At 37.5% G+C, this 17,878-nt stretch overlaps 1 protein-coding gene across 6 annotated transcripts in view; it reads right to left on the bottom strand.

The window, feature by feature from the left end:
- Positions 1–17,761, bottom strand: part of ATE1 (arginyltransferase 1) — a 96,933-nt gene extending 79,172 nt beyond the window's left edge. The window contains exons 1-9 of one of the 6 annotated variants that reach the window (XM_026063990.1): positions 17,544–17,614; positions 16,004–16,257; positions 15,625–15,688; positions 13,855–13,917; positions 12,974–13,077; positions 11,876–12,148; positions 5,016–5,248; positions 3,169–3,297; positions 2,009–2,137 (exon numbers count right to left, since the gene is read on the bottom strand). In XM_026063990.1, the coding sequence (XP_025919775.1) occupies positions 2,009–2,137; positions 3,169–3,297; positions 5,016–5,248; positions 11,876–12,148; positions 12,974–13,077; positions 13,855–13,917; positions 15,625–15,686 (993 nt within the window). In that variant the 5' untranslated portion in view covers positions 15,687–15,688; positions 16,004–16,257; positions 17,544–17,614. Of the gene's footprint in view, positions 1–2,008; positions 2,138–3,168; positions 3,298–5,015; positions 5,249–11,875; positions 12,149–12,973; positions 13,078–13,854; positions 13,918–15,624; positions 15,689–16,003; positions 16,258–17,543 lie in introns of all 6 variants that reach the window. The other 5 variants (XM_026063988.1, XM_026063989.1, XM_026063991.1 and 2 more) reach the window with 5 other exon arrangements.
- Positions 17,762–17,878: the final 117 nt, after the last annotated feature.

Here is a 17,878-nt window from a genome sequence, read left to right as displayed (position 1 = left end):
GACTGCTTGGCTCCATAATGTCTGAATGATGTATCAAAAAGTCTGTAAAAGAAAGAAAAAATTTGAGGTCTTTCAGATAGCAATTTCTATCCTCCCATTCAATAACTTGGACCACTTTTACCCTACTTGGTATCTTCTGTTGTTGTAAGTGACTCAGACAATTCTTCTCCCAGATTGTTTCAGTACAAAATGTTAAGGCTTCTAACTTGCACAAAAATACATTTTGTGTAATATAATTCTGCAGTTTACTTCCTGCAGAGAACGCGTTTGACTGAAGGCCAGTGACTGAGCTTCAGAGCCCAATAATTGTGACTAGAGAGATCATCTTAACCAAGTATTCACTTGAACTGTACTTAACATGATTTACTAGTGTTCCAGAACTGTCTTAAACTAACTTAAACCCCATCAGCATCAGTCTGAGTTTTCACACTTCCCACAAGAAGTTTCAGAGACAGTAGTAAGTCTTCTCCTCTCCTCCCCTAAGAAGATTATACTGAGCCTGCATAAACCTCATATCAGAGAGAAAAGACAAAGGTACAGCAGGGAAACACCTGTAGTAAGTAACAAGGAAAAAGACGAGTATAAAAAGGTCCTAAGAAATCAAATCCTTAAACTAGTAACAGTATGAACAGAAATTCATCTCCTTCCTATTTAAAAATACATAACATGTGACAGACTTCACACCTTACAATAGTGGAAATGTGAACTGTCCTTAACTCAACCCCATATGCTTTCATCCTCTATATTCCCTCAGTTAAAAAATTTAGACAAAAAAGTGGGGGGGTTGTTTTTGTTTTGGGGATTTTTTTTAAATGTATTGTCACCCTCTCTTCACATCAAGTTTTTTGGAGCTCAAAAACTTGGAGGAGTATCAATCATATATAAACATTAAGGCTACATTAATACATCCATTGTATCAGACAAGTCAAGTCACTAGTCAGACCGGCTAATGCCTGTTACGAATCTAGTAAATAGCTCAAACTGTCTTTATGTGTTTCCAAATTTCACCATATTTTAATTAACCTCAGTTATGTCAGAAATTTTAAAAAGGGCAGTGACTACTTCTTATTGTTGTTATGAGTCCTTTTATTTTACAAAACAAAGTGAAGAAATTTTATGGCTTTCCACAGTAGCATTTCACAGACGTTTCAAAAAAGCTACCCTTTCTTTTGAACTAAAGCCAGAAAATGATTATGTGGTTTTATTATTCTACATGGAAAGCAGCCTCAGTTTGCTGGGTGTCACTTCAGTGAGTCTCACTCTCCAGAACAGAAGAGTTTATGACTAGACAATTGATCAATATTGGCATCTTGCATTTGCAGCAGACAGAAATGACAGATCTAAGATACCAGTTTCGTGAATTCTGCTAATGCGAATGTTGTGCCACCTGCCAGCAAACCAGATGTGTGCTGTTTGTTTAAAAGCCCACTTCACTTTCTTTTTCTACTTATTAGATTAGGATTAGCATCATGGAAACACTTTTTTCTATTTTTAAAAGCAGATTTACTCATACACAGTGCATTCTTGTTGAGTCAGGCTGTGGTAATATTTCTACACTATTTCTACTGTGAAGTGTAGATTTAAGAGATCTTTAGCAATGAAATATGAATAAAACTGAAAATTTTAAAACCTTAACCTGTTAAATCAAGCAAGACAATGTCAAAACAAGGAGAAATGGGGAAACAGGTACCAAATACCTTTAGAATGGAAAAATTTTTTGGCATCAAAAAAAACAAAAAAAGCATTTCCACACCATTAGCTTATTTCCAGTGGATATTTCAGTACCAAACCCCTAATTCATTACTAACTTTTTTTTTTTTTTTTTTGGCTATGATAGCTCTCTCTTCAGCTCAGTCTTCCCTGGGCTTACTAAAAAACATGATGCTTTCCCTCCCAAATGGAAACTACAATATTGTATTATTTAGAACCATTCTAAGAGACACCTCCTCCTATCGTTTACCTGAACATTATAAAAATAATTGATAAAGGTGCATGCAGTGAACTGTACCTCATTTTCGTCACAGTCAGAAGGTGCATCCTTGTGTATAGCCATCTGATACTTGGCAAATAAAGCGGCTGATTGGCTGAAGGATGATTTGAACTGTGGGTCCTCAAAGGAAACAGGTACTAACCTCACCTTCAGAGCAAGGAAAATACAAGCATACTATTTTGAGTGCATATAAACAGATTATATGCTTCTGAAGGTAAGGCTAGTGTAAGATCTCCTCCTATCCATTTCAAAGCCTCTGAAGTCAGTGTTCTACTTTATACAGAGTAACAAATCCCATACACGGGATGTCTATTAATACTGCAACTTAATAAGCTTAAACTGACTGTTGATAATTTCATTAAAGAAAAAAATTTATAATGCTAGAACACTCCAAAATACTAGTTTATTCAATCTATTTTTTGAGGAAGTATCTAATAAATCAATCACAAATTTTATTTTTATTGTACAATTTCAAGGACTGTGCAAATATATTAATTTTAATGGCACATTACTAATCGCCTCCAGTTTAGCAATTACATATTCCTTCTACCTATGCTTTTACTCCAAACTTCAATTTCTTGTCTTTAGTCTCAGAGGGGTAATGTGCCCAACGGATAACTACTACACAGTGCCTGGTCACTACATTAAGTAGTAGCAGCAACGATGTGCAATTTAGACAGAGTACACTGATTCCTTTTTTAAGGGTTTAAATTGAAAGTGAAGAGCTTTATATAACTTCTGTGAACCTTAAGCCAACAATTTGCATGTGTGAATTTCTGCACTCGCATGATGGCCCTGATCACGCTTGTCCTCCTTAGGCAAGCATTCAAACCAAGGCCAATGAGACTGATTATAAATCCATCTAGTTTGAATTCTTTGGAGATCTGTATTTGTAAGGCCCACAAAATATTTATCTCCAAAAGTCTCATCCCCTCCATCTCTTACCCAATAGCATCACCATACAGCTTTCTTAACTTTTCAGTCTGCAATTAAGATCAAATATTTGTGGCACCCACAAAACGATACAAAAGAGTTTGCACTTTCAGGATGTTGGTCTTATCTGATATGATATTTTACATGGTTCAGAGTATAAAAGGATATTTCTCCTCGACCCTATGCAAGACACATGAAATGGAGGGGCAGCTGAAGTTTGCATAAAATTCATTTGGCCTTCTGACCTGATTTATAGTTGGTTTATCAGGTGGGTCCTTGTGAATAACCATCTGGTAACGTTTATAGACCTGGTAAGACTCCTGAAATGTGGCTTCGAACTGTGAACTTGGTGGAGATGATCTCACCAGCCTCACCTTCAGAAGTTAAAGACATTTATTATTACAGTGGTGCGATAACAATATATACAAACATCACAACAGAGAGAAATTCTGACTTCCAGCAAAAGAGAAGAGCCCTAAAAATTGAATTAATACATTAGACAGTAGATTTCCAACTCTTCAGCTCAATTTCGACTACTGAAGGATTTTATATTGAATGATATATGAGACTCTGAAATTATGAATTATGATAACTAAAATACCTATAGAAGAAATACACAAATAGTTGTCAATAAATAACAGCAATAAATGATACGCAGAACAACATTTAAAAAAATTTTTCTATACTTTTTAAAATCTGTTCTTATTGTAGCATACTGAAAAATACTAGAAAGATTCATGCATTTGGAAGACTCACCTCTACACTCTTTGGCTAAAGACCATTTTTGTATTGCAATAATCCCAAGGGGACTACTAGATATTTTTCAAACCAAAAGGAGAAGAGGAAACAACACTCCCATATTCAGTTACCACTGAATTGTAAGAGCAAATTATTTGTTATCCCCACAATCACCCTTACCAAAAAAAACCAACCAAAACCACACACACACCAAAAAAGACCAACAACCCCCCCCGCCACACACACACACCACACCATGGTTCTTAGTAAAAATGATTGCTCTCTGACCAAAGGAATGCTATCACATGAGCAACAGTGCATTCCTCTTCAAGAATATTTAAGGATGTGTTCATTTCAAAACCATGCAAATCTTTAATATGGTTCCATTTTCACAAATATCGTCTCTGACCTATAAAAAACAAACTTGCTGACATCCACAGTAAGAGGCAAAGATAATCTGTGAAAAGATTGCTGGAACCATCCTCTTTTTAATTCTCCTTGCATCTTCTTAATTAAAATGTTCAAACAAAGTCATTATTCTTCTGTTATAAAACTTATCAGAAAATTTGAAAGAATTAGTGAAATAAATCAATTCCATAGCTTATTGTCAATTATTTAGGGTAAATCTTTTAAGTCACCACCACTATATTTTTAAATAATTACCAAAAGAGTATTTAAAATGTAATTTCCCACACTATCATTGATCAATAGGTATAGGAAAATATTTACATTCTGATAAGTTTTTCAATTTCCAGAAAAAATTGGTGTCATGATTAATAAGTGCTAGGAAGTCCAAAAGTTTTCTAGATTACTATCTTTATATTACTAATAGACTTAATTGGCAACCACTGTATTTAAGTAAGCAAAATCTTATGCCTTAATTTTAATGGCTTTCACAGTCATCAACACATACCAATGACATTTATAAAGAAGAGCTATCTTCTTATTGGCTTAGTTTTATGAACAGTTACTGCTTTCCTGTCAAAATTCATTAACATAGATAATTTAAGCATTTATACACGTCAAAACTAAATATTGACTCTCTCTCATCATTAAACACTCAATTAATTCAAAGTTTTTAGTTTTCAAGTCACAGTGTATGAAATCAATTTACAAGTATTTCGTTAACTGTACCGGTCTCTGCTAAGACTGACTGTAAGTGCAAGAGTGCCCTCACGCGGTCACACAGAATTCAGTTGTACCACACATTTTTACCTTTGATTTTAAGATTTAAACTATAACCTTTCAATAAAGCCACAGGTACTAAATATCTAAGCCTTTGGAGCGTTTAGAAAAAATGCCTTAAGTAGACTTTTCCTTATTTTACCTTCAACAACAATGTAAGTGTCATTACCTCTAATTTGTGTGCTGCATCATCAGGTAAAGAGGCAAAAATGAAGTCTTCAACGGTTTTAGGCTGATTTGGTTTTGATTTAGAGTTTTGCAAGAGTAAAACTTGATCCCCTGCTTGAAGTGGAGAGCCTTCACATGTGCACATCTGGTTCTGAAGGAGTTTTTGCAATTTTCTTTCTTTACGTATGTCCTTTGCTTTTCGACAGGGTGGCTTGTTCAGATCAGCCCCTTTGCCTAAAAGGATACAAACAAAGAAATGAACACCACATTTTGCAACAAACAAGTAGTTCTTACACGATGACTGAATTAAATTATCATTAATTGAAGAGCACAGTCTGAAAATAGTATGATCTTTCACATTTACAACTGCTTAGGGGCCCAATGCCAAGCTAAGCTGTTGCAATGATTTTTCCTCTACAGCTGTCTAACGCAGCAAACTAGAAACAGCACCTTCATTTTAATTAATCTGGAAGTGTCAGTTTCTGAATTAATATGGAAACACATCGACCATGATCCCATATCAGAGCCAAGAATTTATTACAAAATAAATAAATTAAAAAAAAAAAAAATCTTCCTTCGACTTTGTGCTTACATCATTATACCACATCCTTCTCGTGCAAGCACAGAAAAGCTCCTGTTTACTGTACAGTGTGAAGATGCTCTCTATCCAAATAGCTGCAGAATCACTGTGAAATACTGAAAGAACAAAAAAAGTCACAGCCAACTGAGATTTATTACACTGCATTAGAAACCCAGACAGCTACACAATATACTATACTCCTGTAGAGGACTCAAAGCAGAAAGGATTTATTTTGTGTCTCCTGGAAGCCTTGCGCAGTGTACGGAGATACTGCCAACACCACTGATGTCATGTAAGAGAAGAGTAAAAGGCCACAATCTTATCTCTTTGCCTAAAAGAATATTCAGTTCGTCTGTTTTCACTAATAGCTTTAATTTTACCAATCTATATTCCAGTATCTGTAACAGATAAACTGTTCATAAAGTTCTATTTGTGAAATGTTGTTTATTTAAAACAAAAGTCATACCTAGAAAACAAGAGGACCAACACGGAAAAGAGCAATTAGCATCACAGGAACTTAGTTTTACAGGAATAGAAATCCAAACAGCATGTACAAATATAAATGCAGAGTGGTCCAAATTCCTTAACAAAGGAGTCAGGTTAATTTTACACATAGGACAGTAATATAAAATTAACAAAAACAAACAAAAAAACACCCAAACCAAGATATGGGACTATGTGTACTATAAAAATTAATACAAAATTTTCTTCAGTAGGAAAAAGATGGCTGGTCCCCACACCGTCCTCTAAGTGCACCAAAAGGATAACCATCCAAGTAAATCACCTTTTTACAAGCAGCAATTTCCCTACACATGGTGATTTTAATAAATGAATTTATGGATTTACAATCAGTATCAAACTTGTTAAAAAAAAAATCACAAACGACATGAAACATTTTGCTAATGATCTCAGGTCCACCTTTCATCTTTCCTTCAGCTTTGCACACCATTATTAACTATTCTGAGTAGCACACACAAGTAGCTGAACATCATACGTCACTCTAGAAGTCGAGTAAAAGCTGTATGAACCTCTCTGCTGCACCGCTGGAAACAGTGGCAGAAGAAATAACCAATTTCCAAGGAGTACCAGGCAAAGTCTCGCAGATACTCTGGAAAGCTACATTCAACACAGGGAGAGATGCCCTCAGCACAAACCAGCTAATGTAATACAAAGTAACTTGAATTCTGCTTTTTCCACCCACCCTTCCCCCACAGAGGCAGTGGTAGATGAGTTGCAGGCCAGAAGAGCACCATAATATTAAGGATTTAGAAAGGACAGGAAGACAGTGGAAAAAGACTACTTCCACATACGGAAATATGGAGTCACACATCTTGTACAGAACAAAGACATTGTAACAAATATTACGACAAACTGCTGAAGAAGTCTACGCCGTTAGTGTTCTCCTGAAATCTGTGTATTTGCAAGAGACTCCCACTGGCAACTTTTGAAAGATTAACCTTTTTAAATGGGAAAGTACGTACCCGGGAAGGTGAAGTGCTTTCATTTTAAGCACTAGGAAGAAGACACATTTCAGCTCTATTAAATTTATAAGAAATAAAGGATAATCCAAACCCAGACTTAACTATGGCTTATCTCACTTTACTCTCTTTGAGGCCTGAAAATTACATGATAATTATTTTTCACAGAACTTCTGTGAAAATGTAATCAGAGCTTTCTTTCCTCCTCCCTCCTCTCACTAGTAACTTATTAGCCCAAAGTGGCATCTATCTCATCCTCTGCCCATTTCAAACCTTCTCCATTGACAAAGGGAACACTGGTATACTTCTGCAAACTGGAAATGGTGAGAGTGTCAATATTTTAAATGCTCATTGTTGGTTTTGGATTCACTTTGCTTGCAAAGAATGAAGCCTTCAGAGCTGCTGCCTGCATCTTTGTGTAAAATGGATGCATTGTAGACACCGTCAAAATACTTTAGTTTATATTGAAATCAATTTTCAAACATCAGTAAGGCTAGAAACTATTCTTTTTAATGCACACGCCAGGCAGAATGTGATGGCTTAACTCACCCTGGACACTTGTCAGGAAAAACTCCCAGGCCATATTGGCAAGTGGTGGGTTTTTTTTAGTTTGGCCTTTGTCTGGTGGGTTTTTTTTTTTTTGGTCATGTTCTGTTTTAAGAGCTTTCATACTATGATCAATACAGTACAATAAACTGAAAAAAAGCATCTTATTTAAAGGGCAAAATACTAATTTATCACTTTTTATTGTTGCTATCACTTTAAGATGATGGCTGTAGAGTAGTCATCAGTTTTCCCAAAATGAACATGAACAGAATTCTTTTAATCAAGTCCCAACCACAGGCTCTAGCTACAGAAAAATATAAAACCCAGGTATTTTTACAAGAATAAACTTACAGTAGTGGCAATTGGAGGAAGGGAAGCAGGTTTTACTTGCAACCTTACAAGATCTGATATAAACCACTGAAAATTAATTCTTAGCATCCTGCAATTACTTCTTAGGAAAAAGTATGCTAAACTCAGCTGTGTCATGCCCACAGGTCAGTGAATCAAGAATCAGTGATTTGGGAAGCCCAAAAGGAGCCTCAGCAAAGGGATTCTGGTCTCAGAACATGTAGGTACCATTATCCAAAGTGTGGTATCAACTGCACAGAACTCAGAGCATAAGTAAGCTTTCCACAGTGGTGCTGCCACAACTGCACAGAAACATCAAGATCTCCTTCTGGAGACGGAGATACCATGATAAGAGAAAAATAAGAGCCACAGATCTGAAATATAACAAAGAAAATAAGTGTATGCATAAGCACTTTCCCCAAACTGTGGCATATATTTTTACCAGTGTTTGCTGTTGCTCAGTCAAGGACTTTCAGTATGTGAGCCACGGAAAACTCTCCAGAAACAGACAAGCGCACTCCTGAGGCAAGTCAGCAGCGAGGTCTTCACCCGGCAAAGGCCCAGTCTGGTTGCTCCAAGCAGGCTCCATGACAGCTGAAATGCTGAGAGCATCTCAGGGACTTGGAAAAGGAGCTAATACCACTCCTACATTCTTCACACTTCCTACAACTGCACGAGCAGATTTTACGATCGAATATCCTTGCCCCTCAGCTAAGGTTTTTGAGTATTTGTTTCATCCACACAGCTAAAAGTATTCACCAGGAGAAGTATTATGAGGATATTACAGACTTTATGTGACCGGTCCATGGGCAAACAAGTCAGTGAAGAGTTTATTTAAAACACTCATGATGCATTTGAAGAATGGTTGAGTACTTCATCTGGCTCAGGATCTGTTTCATGTCTTGTGTCTTCTATAAGCTATAGAAGTTAGCAAGGAAAGCTTAAAACAATGAGTGTGCATACAGACATAAGCAAACTTTCTTCTCTATCTGAAGCTGTGCAGAAACAGCCCATTATTCCTATAGGACAATGACCTGTTTTGTTTATGTAGGAATAAAAATGCAATTAAACAATCTTATTATGGAATATGTCTACATTCTCCAAGATGAAAACTAAACATCTTTCTATCTGGAAAATTTTGAACTAAGTTTGACCTGTGACACCACCTACTCTTAAAAAAAAAAAAAAAAAAAAAAGGATAAACTAAATAAGATTTCTAATGCATTTATTATTCACTTTCATATTTCCTTTAAAATCTGCAGAAAACAAAAAGCACAATAATGAATAGTTCCCCTCTTTCCCCCTTTTTTTAAAAAAAACTAAATGCAAACAATGTTTCAAACTTCCTTTACCTGCTTTCCCAGTGTTTAAATTTTTACACAATGTTATTCTTAACATAATTGAAGACCAAACCTTGCATTTTTCAAAACAATGGCAGGTTTACACTAATACTCTTTACTCAAGACTGCCACTTGCTGTCAATTTTCACTTTGTTTCCAAAAGGAAGTCTACATAACCCAAAGTTTTGCTATTAATTATTTTAAAAAGAAGAGGATTTTGAAAATTTCTACAACAGGTACATAAAAGTTCTAGCATAAATCAACTGCATTTTAAAAATAAAGATTTAAAATACAGTCTTTAACAATTTTGAACAAATTTTCCAGGAACACAGTACTGCTTCCAACCAGCACTACCGCTGGTTTTCTGACTGACCATTTCTGAAACCTTTCCTTTTTGTTTAGGTGCATAATTGCTTGTTAAATTGGTGAAATTCTGATTCAAATAGGATCAGTGTTCCTAATGAAAAAAAACAAACATTCTTTTACTTAGAATTAGCCAAACTATAGGAGAGAGGAGACAAAATCCTTGTGAAGACAAAGGCATTTTTAACATGTAATAGCTGAGTGAAATTAGGAATTAGTATTACCTGCCAACATATGCAGAAACTCTGAAGTACTCAGTCTTCACAAGGATTTTAGCTAACATTATTTACCACATATTGGCTAACTGCAGTTCAGGAAATACCCTCTATTTTTTCTGAAAAGCCCATTGTGGATGCTACGCATAACTGAAAACACTATCCGTAAAAGAAGGTGGCCTACTCTGCAGCCCTTGGGCCATAAGCCTGTCAGAGTAATTTATCCACTTCCTTTTCCAGTATAGGCTGCTGGTCAAATGCATTATTCTGGCAATGCCTATCTAGACCTTTTACCTTCTTCCTTCCAGAAAGTGCTCCTGTCCCACAAGAACCCAGTTAATACGCAAGAGAAGAACTACGCGGCCATAAGGAAAGAGGCAACCGGCAGCATTCTGCACGAGGATCCTGGCAGCAGCAGTTGCCAGCACCTCTTTTTTCCCCACGGACTCCCAAGGACTCTTCTGCATGTGCAACAGATATGGTCACACCACAAAGAGGACTACCCAACAGCTGTGACACACGGTCCTCCATGTCACAACAAGCTATGTGAAAAGCTTAACACAACTGCCATCAGATGTAGATTCCAGGCTCTCGTGCCACAATAAAGGGTATCATATCAGCTATCACACACGAAAAAAAGGTTATAATCAGATGACTGATGATGAGACAATCCTTTTTTAGGGTAAGGATTTCATGTGCAAACTCAGCCCAGAGAGAGAAGCACTTTGGAAACCTTTGCAAATATGATGCAAAAGTCTGACTGAAAGATAATTTCTGTAGTAAAAAAAATAGTAATTTACCACACTATTAAAATGCTAAAAATACCTCCAGTATTCCATTTAATTTCAAACAAAACTCTTGAAATTGTAAACCCTTATTTTCACTTTTTGGCACATTAAAGAGTCGTATCTTCGTACAAATGCATCAGAAAGTAAAATGAGTTAGATCGCCTTATTTTTTTTTCCTTACAGAAATGCGGTATTAAATTCCCAGGTAAAAACACATTAGAAATTATCATAGTTTTTCAAAATTTCACGTTTTAGTGATACTGCAAACAATCTCCTAAACAGATGAAAAAGCTCAATTAGGAAAAGTCATTCTTAATAGAAGAGCAGAAGTATCTAATTTTTTTTTTATATCAACAGAAAGCTATACAATTTCCTCTAAGTATAAAAATTGAAAGCACAGTAATATACTGAGCAAATTTCCAATGCCAGATAGGTCTGTGGCATAAGTATATGACAGCATAAAAAAATATAGCCTTACATAAATAATTTACAGAGGTATATAAATAAGATAAACAGCAATTTGTAGAATAAGACAACCTGTAGAAATAAAATAATATGAAAACAATACTTAAGACCTTCTTTTTAGACCTTAATTTGGTTTCCTAATGCTACACAAGAGACAAGGTTAAGCATTAACCTAACTCAATAGCCAGCACTGGCCATAGCTGCATGCAGTCCCCAAGAGGCACATCTCCTTCACTGCTCCAGAAGCGGGAAACAACTGGTCAGTCAATGTATGCTGACCTAACAACCCAACTTACTGTCTGGCACAAACACATCTCAAAGTACGTAAAGCCCAAGTCAGCACATCCACCCAGAATAAAGGGAAGAACTGAAAATACACCCTATTCTATACATGGAGGTACCCAAAACTGAAAATGGTCTGATGAGGTTTGACAGCCTTGACCTCTGTGACTAAAACCTAAATATTTTACAGAGTTACAGAAGACTACGAACTGTAAACATATGTTCTCAATAACTAAACTATTAATTGAATAAAATGAATATAATGACACTTTTGGGAAGAACTAACAAGCCAAGTAACATGCAGTACTTCTCAATTTATACACTGTCATTCCATAAATTGTCAAGAATATGCGGAATAAAAAGGAATAATTCTTGATTTACCAGACAAGATAAAGGAAGGACTTAATATATGAAACAATGATAAAATATTCCAATTACTGTAGGAAATTTGAATACCTGGCTTGGGCAATGCATGAACAATTTTAGTCGAATGTGATGGTTCTCCAGGGACTGGTGTGCCTTTAGCCACGTGGATCTGAAGAGAACTTGATTCCACCTTCTTCACATTCACCTCTTCTTTCATTTGTTCTTTGTCCTTGTCTTCAGTCTCTGCTCTCTCTGTGTGATCCACACTCAAGAGCTTCAATTCAGCCTGACTGACATGAGATTCATTTCTGTATTCATAATTGCATGCGACTACATCCTCTATATGGGAATCCATAGGCTCTTCTGTAAGTAATAAGGGCAAAAACTGTATGAGTGAATTTCTCTCTGCATAATGACAGCTCACGCTTTGCACAACGAATGTTAATATTGAATTCTTTCTAATTTTACAACTGTTTTTCAATAGTGATTGTTTGCAATATCCTCCCAGTCTAAAAACTGAAAGCTTCCTTTATGTCACTGAATTACTAATACCAATCCATAAATAAGAAGAGTTTTATTCACTCCACTAAACCAGGATGGTCTCCACTAATCTTGTGCCATAAATAAAAAATATAAATAAATAAATAAATAAAAAGTCAAAGTATAATGTTGCAGAAGGAACACAAGTACCACTGCAACCCAGAGAACCCAGACTATCCAGTCTTGGTTTTAGTGGAGGAATGCAACTGTCCAGTCACCTGGAAAAAAAAACCCTCCTCTCCCTGCTTGCTCCTCCTTTTCTTTGTCACCCACTCTCCTGCTCAGTCCTGTCCAGATTATCACTCTTACATACCAGAGGCAAAATGACAGACTGTTTCTCTGAGGCATCCAGCTAGAAAATATGAGTATGGCCACAGATGTAAAAGAACATAAGCTGGTCTGTGCAAAGAGCAAGGCAACTAACTCCTCAATAGAGGTAGAAAACAGGAGGAGGTCAGCTACCACAGTTTGTTCTCTGGGCTACATGGTGCCTACCCTTGATTCAAAACAGACTGTAAAGATACAACCTAGCCAACTCAAAGGGGTCTGTATACAAATGTAAAAGTGTATTAACCACTCAGTCAACAGAGGAACTTGATCCTCATTTCAAACATTAGTCTTGATTTTCAAACACCAAGAATTTCTTACCTCCACCCATCACTTTTGAAACATCTCCTTTAGAAATAAATTTCAACATTTTTTTCAGAACTTTCTTGTGAGATTTGGAGGTCTGAAAATGCAAAGCCTGGCACCTTAAAAATAAAAAAGAAATATTTTATACATCTATTTCTTTTGAGAAGGATTATTTCAGAAAAATGTATGGAACCACTTCAAAAATTGCGTTGTACATGTAAAATAAGAAAAATGCAAATACATGAGAAATAACCAGAAAATACATTTCCTTATATTAAGCAGTGACATATTTTATCAATGCTCTTGAGTTAGTAAAATTCTGCTGCCTTGTACTGCATAATATTTATTTTTATAGTGACATACACACAAAACATTCTAAAATCGCTAAAATACATCAGGATGGCCTTAATTGCTGTAGAAAACAAACAAACAGCTTTCCTAGGAGCCTGATATACTAGAATTTTTCACATCTAATAGATACAGCATTGATAGACAACTACTAATGCCATAGAAGTGTATCTAGAAAAATTATTCATACCAATTCAGCTAATAGCCTCTCTTATTCAGGCTACTAAAAGCAGTGTTTGGGGAACAGTGACACACTGCCTTGCCTGCAATCAGTGAACAAGAAAGCAATCACAGGGCTCCTGCCTTGGATTGCAATCCAGAAGCAAAAGGCAAGGGCACACACATAGTAGGCTGCTTACAGGAAAACATTACGGACCCTCTGATGTGCCTGTGCACGAACCTAGTAGTATATATTTAGTATTTAAAGTATCATTAAAAGTAAATTAATCTTTCAAGGCTTATGTACTTAAAGAAACAAAGAAAATTCATGGTTGCACACATTTGAAGCAGTCAAATCAATTACAGCAGTAACATTCAGGGTCTCTTACCTTATCGTATATTGAGGACAACACGTTTTATTCATGATGGGTTTGTAGACGTATTTTCCACTTCTAAAAATAATAATTAAAAGTTAAAGAAACACGGACTACAAAATAAATGAAAAAAAAACACTTTTCTTTAAAATATCAGTATCTTACATGAAGAATAACAAAAGTCAAGAAGCAAGTTCTTCAGTTTTTTGCTACTATACTAAAATACTATCCTTCCAAACTTAAAATAACCAAATATTACTTAACAGAATTTAATCAGAAAACACAACTAAGAAAGCATGTTATGTCTGGCATTTTTTTTTGTATCCAAAAGATATTCTGGATTCTCCAGCAAAATTCCTGCCTAGAAGTCCAGATTCTTGTTCAGAATCTAACTGCAAGGCATCTGACAAGAATCCCTGTCACACACTTTTGTCTGCTCCTTGGCAGAGCTGGGAACAGCTGCAGGGATAAGCTCTAATACCCAGGACAAAATACCCACCATCACCTGCCAAAAACAGAGGCTTAGTAAGAAAAGTGGCAGCTCCTGCAGTCAAAAGACTCAGAGCAGGAGAGCAGATGGAGACGAAAAAAAAGATTTTGACCCAAAAATATGAGTTTCAAAATTTATCAGATCCACACCGGACAGAGTCTGAAATAAAAGTTCCCAAACATATTCAGCAGTAATATTTCCAGGAATCCCAGCATTAAAAAGAAGGACGAGGTAAAGGTCTTTTTCAAATTTGCATCTGGTGAACAACCCTCAGGGCTGCAGAAGGTGGCCAAGAGATACCTGTCACCCCAGCACTGCTTTAAATTGATAGCTCTGTTTGCCTGCCTTCACAGAGTCACAGCACAGTTGAGGTTTGGAAGGGACCTTTAAAGATCATCTTGCCTTGCTGCAATTTGTTTAATGCAGCATGTCTAAAAGAACAGATGCGTTTAAAAACATTTCTAAAGTCACCAAATTGTCCTTGTTAGACTAGACATTTGTTTCCGTGTGCAGGAGTTGCTAGACTGTGTAGAAGGGAACAGGACACTATAAAAGAGATTTTTTGAGTTGTTCAGTTCTTGTATTTACTGCTTCTGAAAATAACTTGTATTTGAGGCGCACATAGTGCCTTGAAGTGTTCTAGAACATTCAAGACTTTCAAAATACCTAGGCATCCATATCCATATTTACATCACTCTATCCATATGAAGTTAGCTCAACAATGGTTGAACTTAAAAACACTGAACAGCTAGTGCACGAAATCTATCCTTTTGTCCGTTTTAAGACATGAGATACAAAGTTGGCAGACTGACTTTAGCATGCATTTTTAAAGCATAACTCCAAGAACAGAAGTAATGTAGAGCTCCAAACACCACTGAAAAGAAATGGTGCATTATATTCAATATTTGCTTTAATAAATTAGAGAATATTTTGAAAGAATATTGTCAATTTAAATACAGTATGCTATGCAAATATATTTACCCCATATTGATGAAAGTTTTAATTCCCACATAATCTTGATTATGATCATCATTTTTATATTAGGCAGAACAAGGAGAATCCTCCCCGCCCCCATTCTACAGTGTAACAAAGTCTCAGAGTATAGATAAATATTTGTTCAAATTTTTTCACTTATTTTTCATTACACTTAGTGTGACATTTCTAGAAAATGCTCCCTACTGCCATCTTTTATGTAAGCTACTTAATCATTTTACAAGCCTATAATTTATATCCGGATTCTAACTGAACTAAACTGACAACATGCCTCTGTAGATTAATTTTTGTTTTAAGTTTACCTTCGCCATCCTCTATCTATGAGATCCTGGTAATCTTGAACCGTCATCGAATGTGCCCACATACCTGCAATAAATAGTCATACACTTGACTGACCACAGTTAGACCCTTTAAAACATTAAAATATGACAAGTTCCATAGAAATACTATTAAAAAACTAACAAGCTAATCGTGACTTTTGAATAAATATCCTTCAAGGATTTGGCATATTCATAAATCTCAAATGAATGTAAAAACAACAGTTCAACGTGGAAAAAAAAAAAAAAGCAGCTACATAAATCTTGGGCTACAATCAAACACATCATTCTGACTATCGATGCTAAAAGATTACCATCCCACCTGTCACCTTTCCCCAAGATACACCAACAAAATGACACATACAACTGTTCCTCTGTCAAACTGATCTGGGTCAGAAAAACTCTTATGAAAGATGTTGAAGTTAACTGTGATCACTTCCAGGGACCACTTCGGGAGCAATTCCACGCGCAGCTACAGACAGGGCAGATGTGCGGGAACTGTAACCTCCGACTGTGCCCCGTCCTGCAGAGCTGGCTGAAGGAGAGCTTGCCTAGCCACAGCTTTAAGCCTGCTGAACCCTTTCGTGCAGGTAGGCTCTCACTCCCTCTAGGCTGCCTCTGAGGAAAAAAAATGAAACCACTTCACAATTGTCAGCTCTCAGCCTTCTTAAAATATAACCTAGCTGAAGCAAGAAAGCTCAGGTCTGTTACTTAAAAAATACAGCAGGCTTGTAACTTTTACATGTGCCTATCTACCACCAAAGGAGGAAAGAGCATCATGTCACACGCGTAGGGATTAAACAGAGCAAGGAATACAATAAAAACATCCTAAATTAGAGCACTCTTATCATCATGTAAAAGTTTTAAGTTATACACTTTACACGTATGTATTTCTATCCTGGGGGAAAAAAAAGTCTTCCGTGCTTATCTCACTACCTACAGCAAGCATGGCGTTTCAAGGGTGGATCTCCCACCCGATAAAAGAGGTTGATAACTAAAGGAATAAAGGGTAAACACCTTCACTAGATAACCTGACGTCATGCAAATATCTTTTCAGTAGATTTTGTTTTATTAGTAATCATATATTATTAAATATTTAATAAATATTTAATTATAAGTTAAGTATTATTAGTGGAAAACACACTTCCTCCAAAGGGCACAGCTGAAAAGAGTGAGCCCTCAAAAAACACAGGCCTTTCACCTCCCTCTTTCCAACAGTAACATTTTAAGTTTTAGATATTACAGTTCATTGATTATTCCTATCCTTTGCATTTTTCCTCTGTTGTGCTAACTTCATCTTTAAACAGATAATTAAAACTTTTATATCATTCTAATAATGCAGTCTTTATCTTACAACTCTGCAAAATAAAATTAATCAGTTATAGCAACTACTAGTATACCCGAAAACAGACAAATTCAAATCTTTTTCCTACAATAGCTTAAAGTTTTCAAAAAAAGCAATACCACTACAATACCCTTTTATACTGCCATATGGCCACAGTCAAACGTGCTTCCACAGTCACACCTGCGCTGTTAAACCGCTGCCGCCCAGCTTGAACGCCGCCGGCGGCTGCGGGAGACCTAAGCGCACACTCCATGCAGCGTGCTGAGGGGCGCCCGAGCTGCCGCCGAGCGAGGAGAAGCAGGTAGGTCAGCCGCCGCGCCGCACCTGAGAAATGAAACTGCGCCGGCCCCCGGGCTCGCTGGCGGCTCTTACGGCGCCCAGGCCCGGCAGCAGGGCACAGGGCAGAGGACGGGACGCGGCCGCAGGGCGGCAGCTCCCAAAGCGCTGCTCTTAGACGCACCTCGCGGCCCTGCCGGCATCGGCCCCACTCGCGGCGCCCCTGCGACGCGGCGCGGCCCTGCCCGGCCCCCCCCGCCGCGCCGCTCTTCTCAGCCCGCACCATGGGAGAGGTTGCCGGTCTCGTTCTTGCAGTAGCCGCAGCGGTAGCCATCCTCTCCCCGGAAGTACTCGACGATACTAAGAGAGCTCTCGGCCGCCGCCATCGTCCGCGGCGGCCCGGCCGCGCCACGCCGCTCCGCTCAGGACAGCGCCCTGCCCGTCGCCCCACCGAACACCCCGGAACGCCCGGAAGCCGCCGCCATCTTTGCTACGGGCAGGCCGCAGGCGGCGCCCCACAGGAAGCAGCCGCCCCACGGGCCCCACCATATTCGCTACGGGCGAGTGAAGCGCCGGCTCCCATCTTTAGTGAGGGCGCGCTCGGAGCGCGGCTCCCGG

This window comes from Apteryx rowi, unplaced genomic scaffold, assembly GCF_003343035.1.
Source record: "Apteryx rowi isolate R43461 unplaced genomic scaffold, aptRow1 scaffold_206, whole genome shotgun sequence".
Classification (NCBI taxonomy): Eukaryota; Metazoa; Chordata; class Aves; order Apterygiformes; family Apterygidae; genus Apteryx; species Apteryx rowi.
This window is presented reverse-complemented; position numbering and strand designations above follow the sequence as displayed.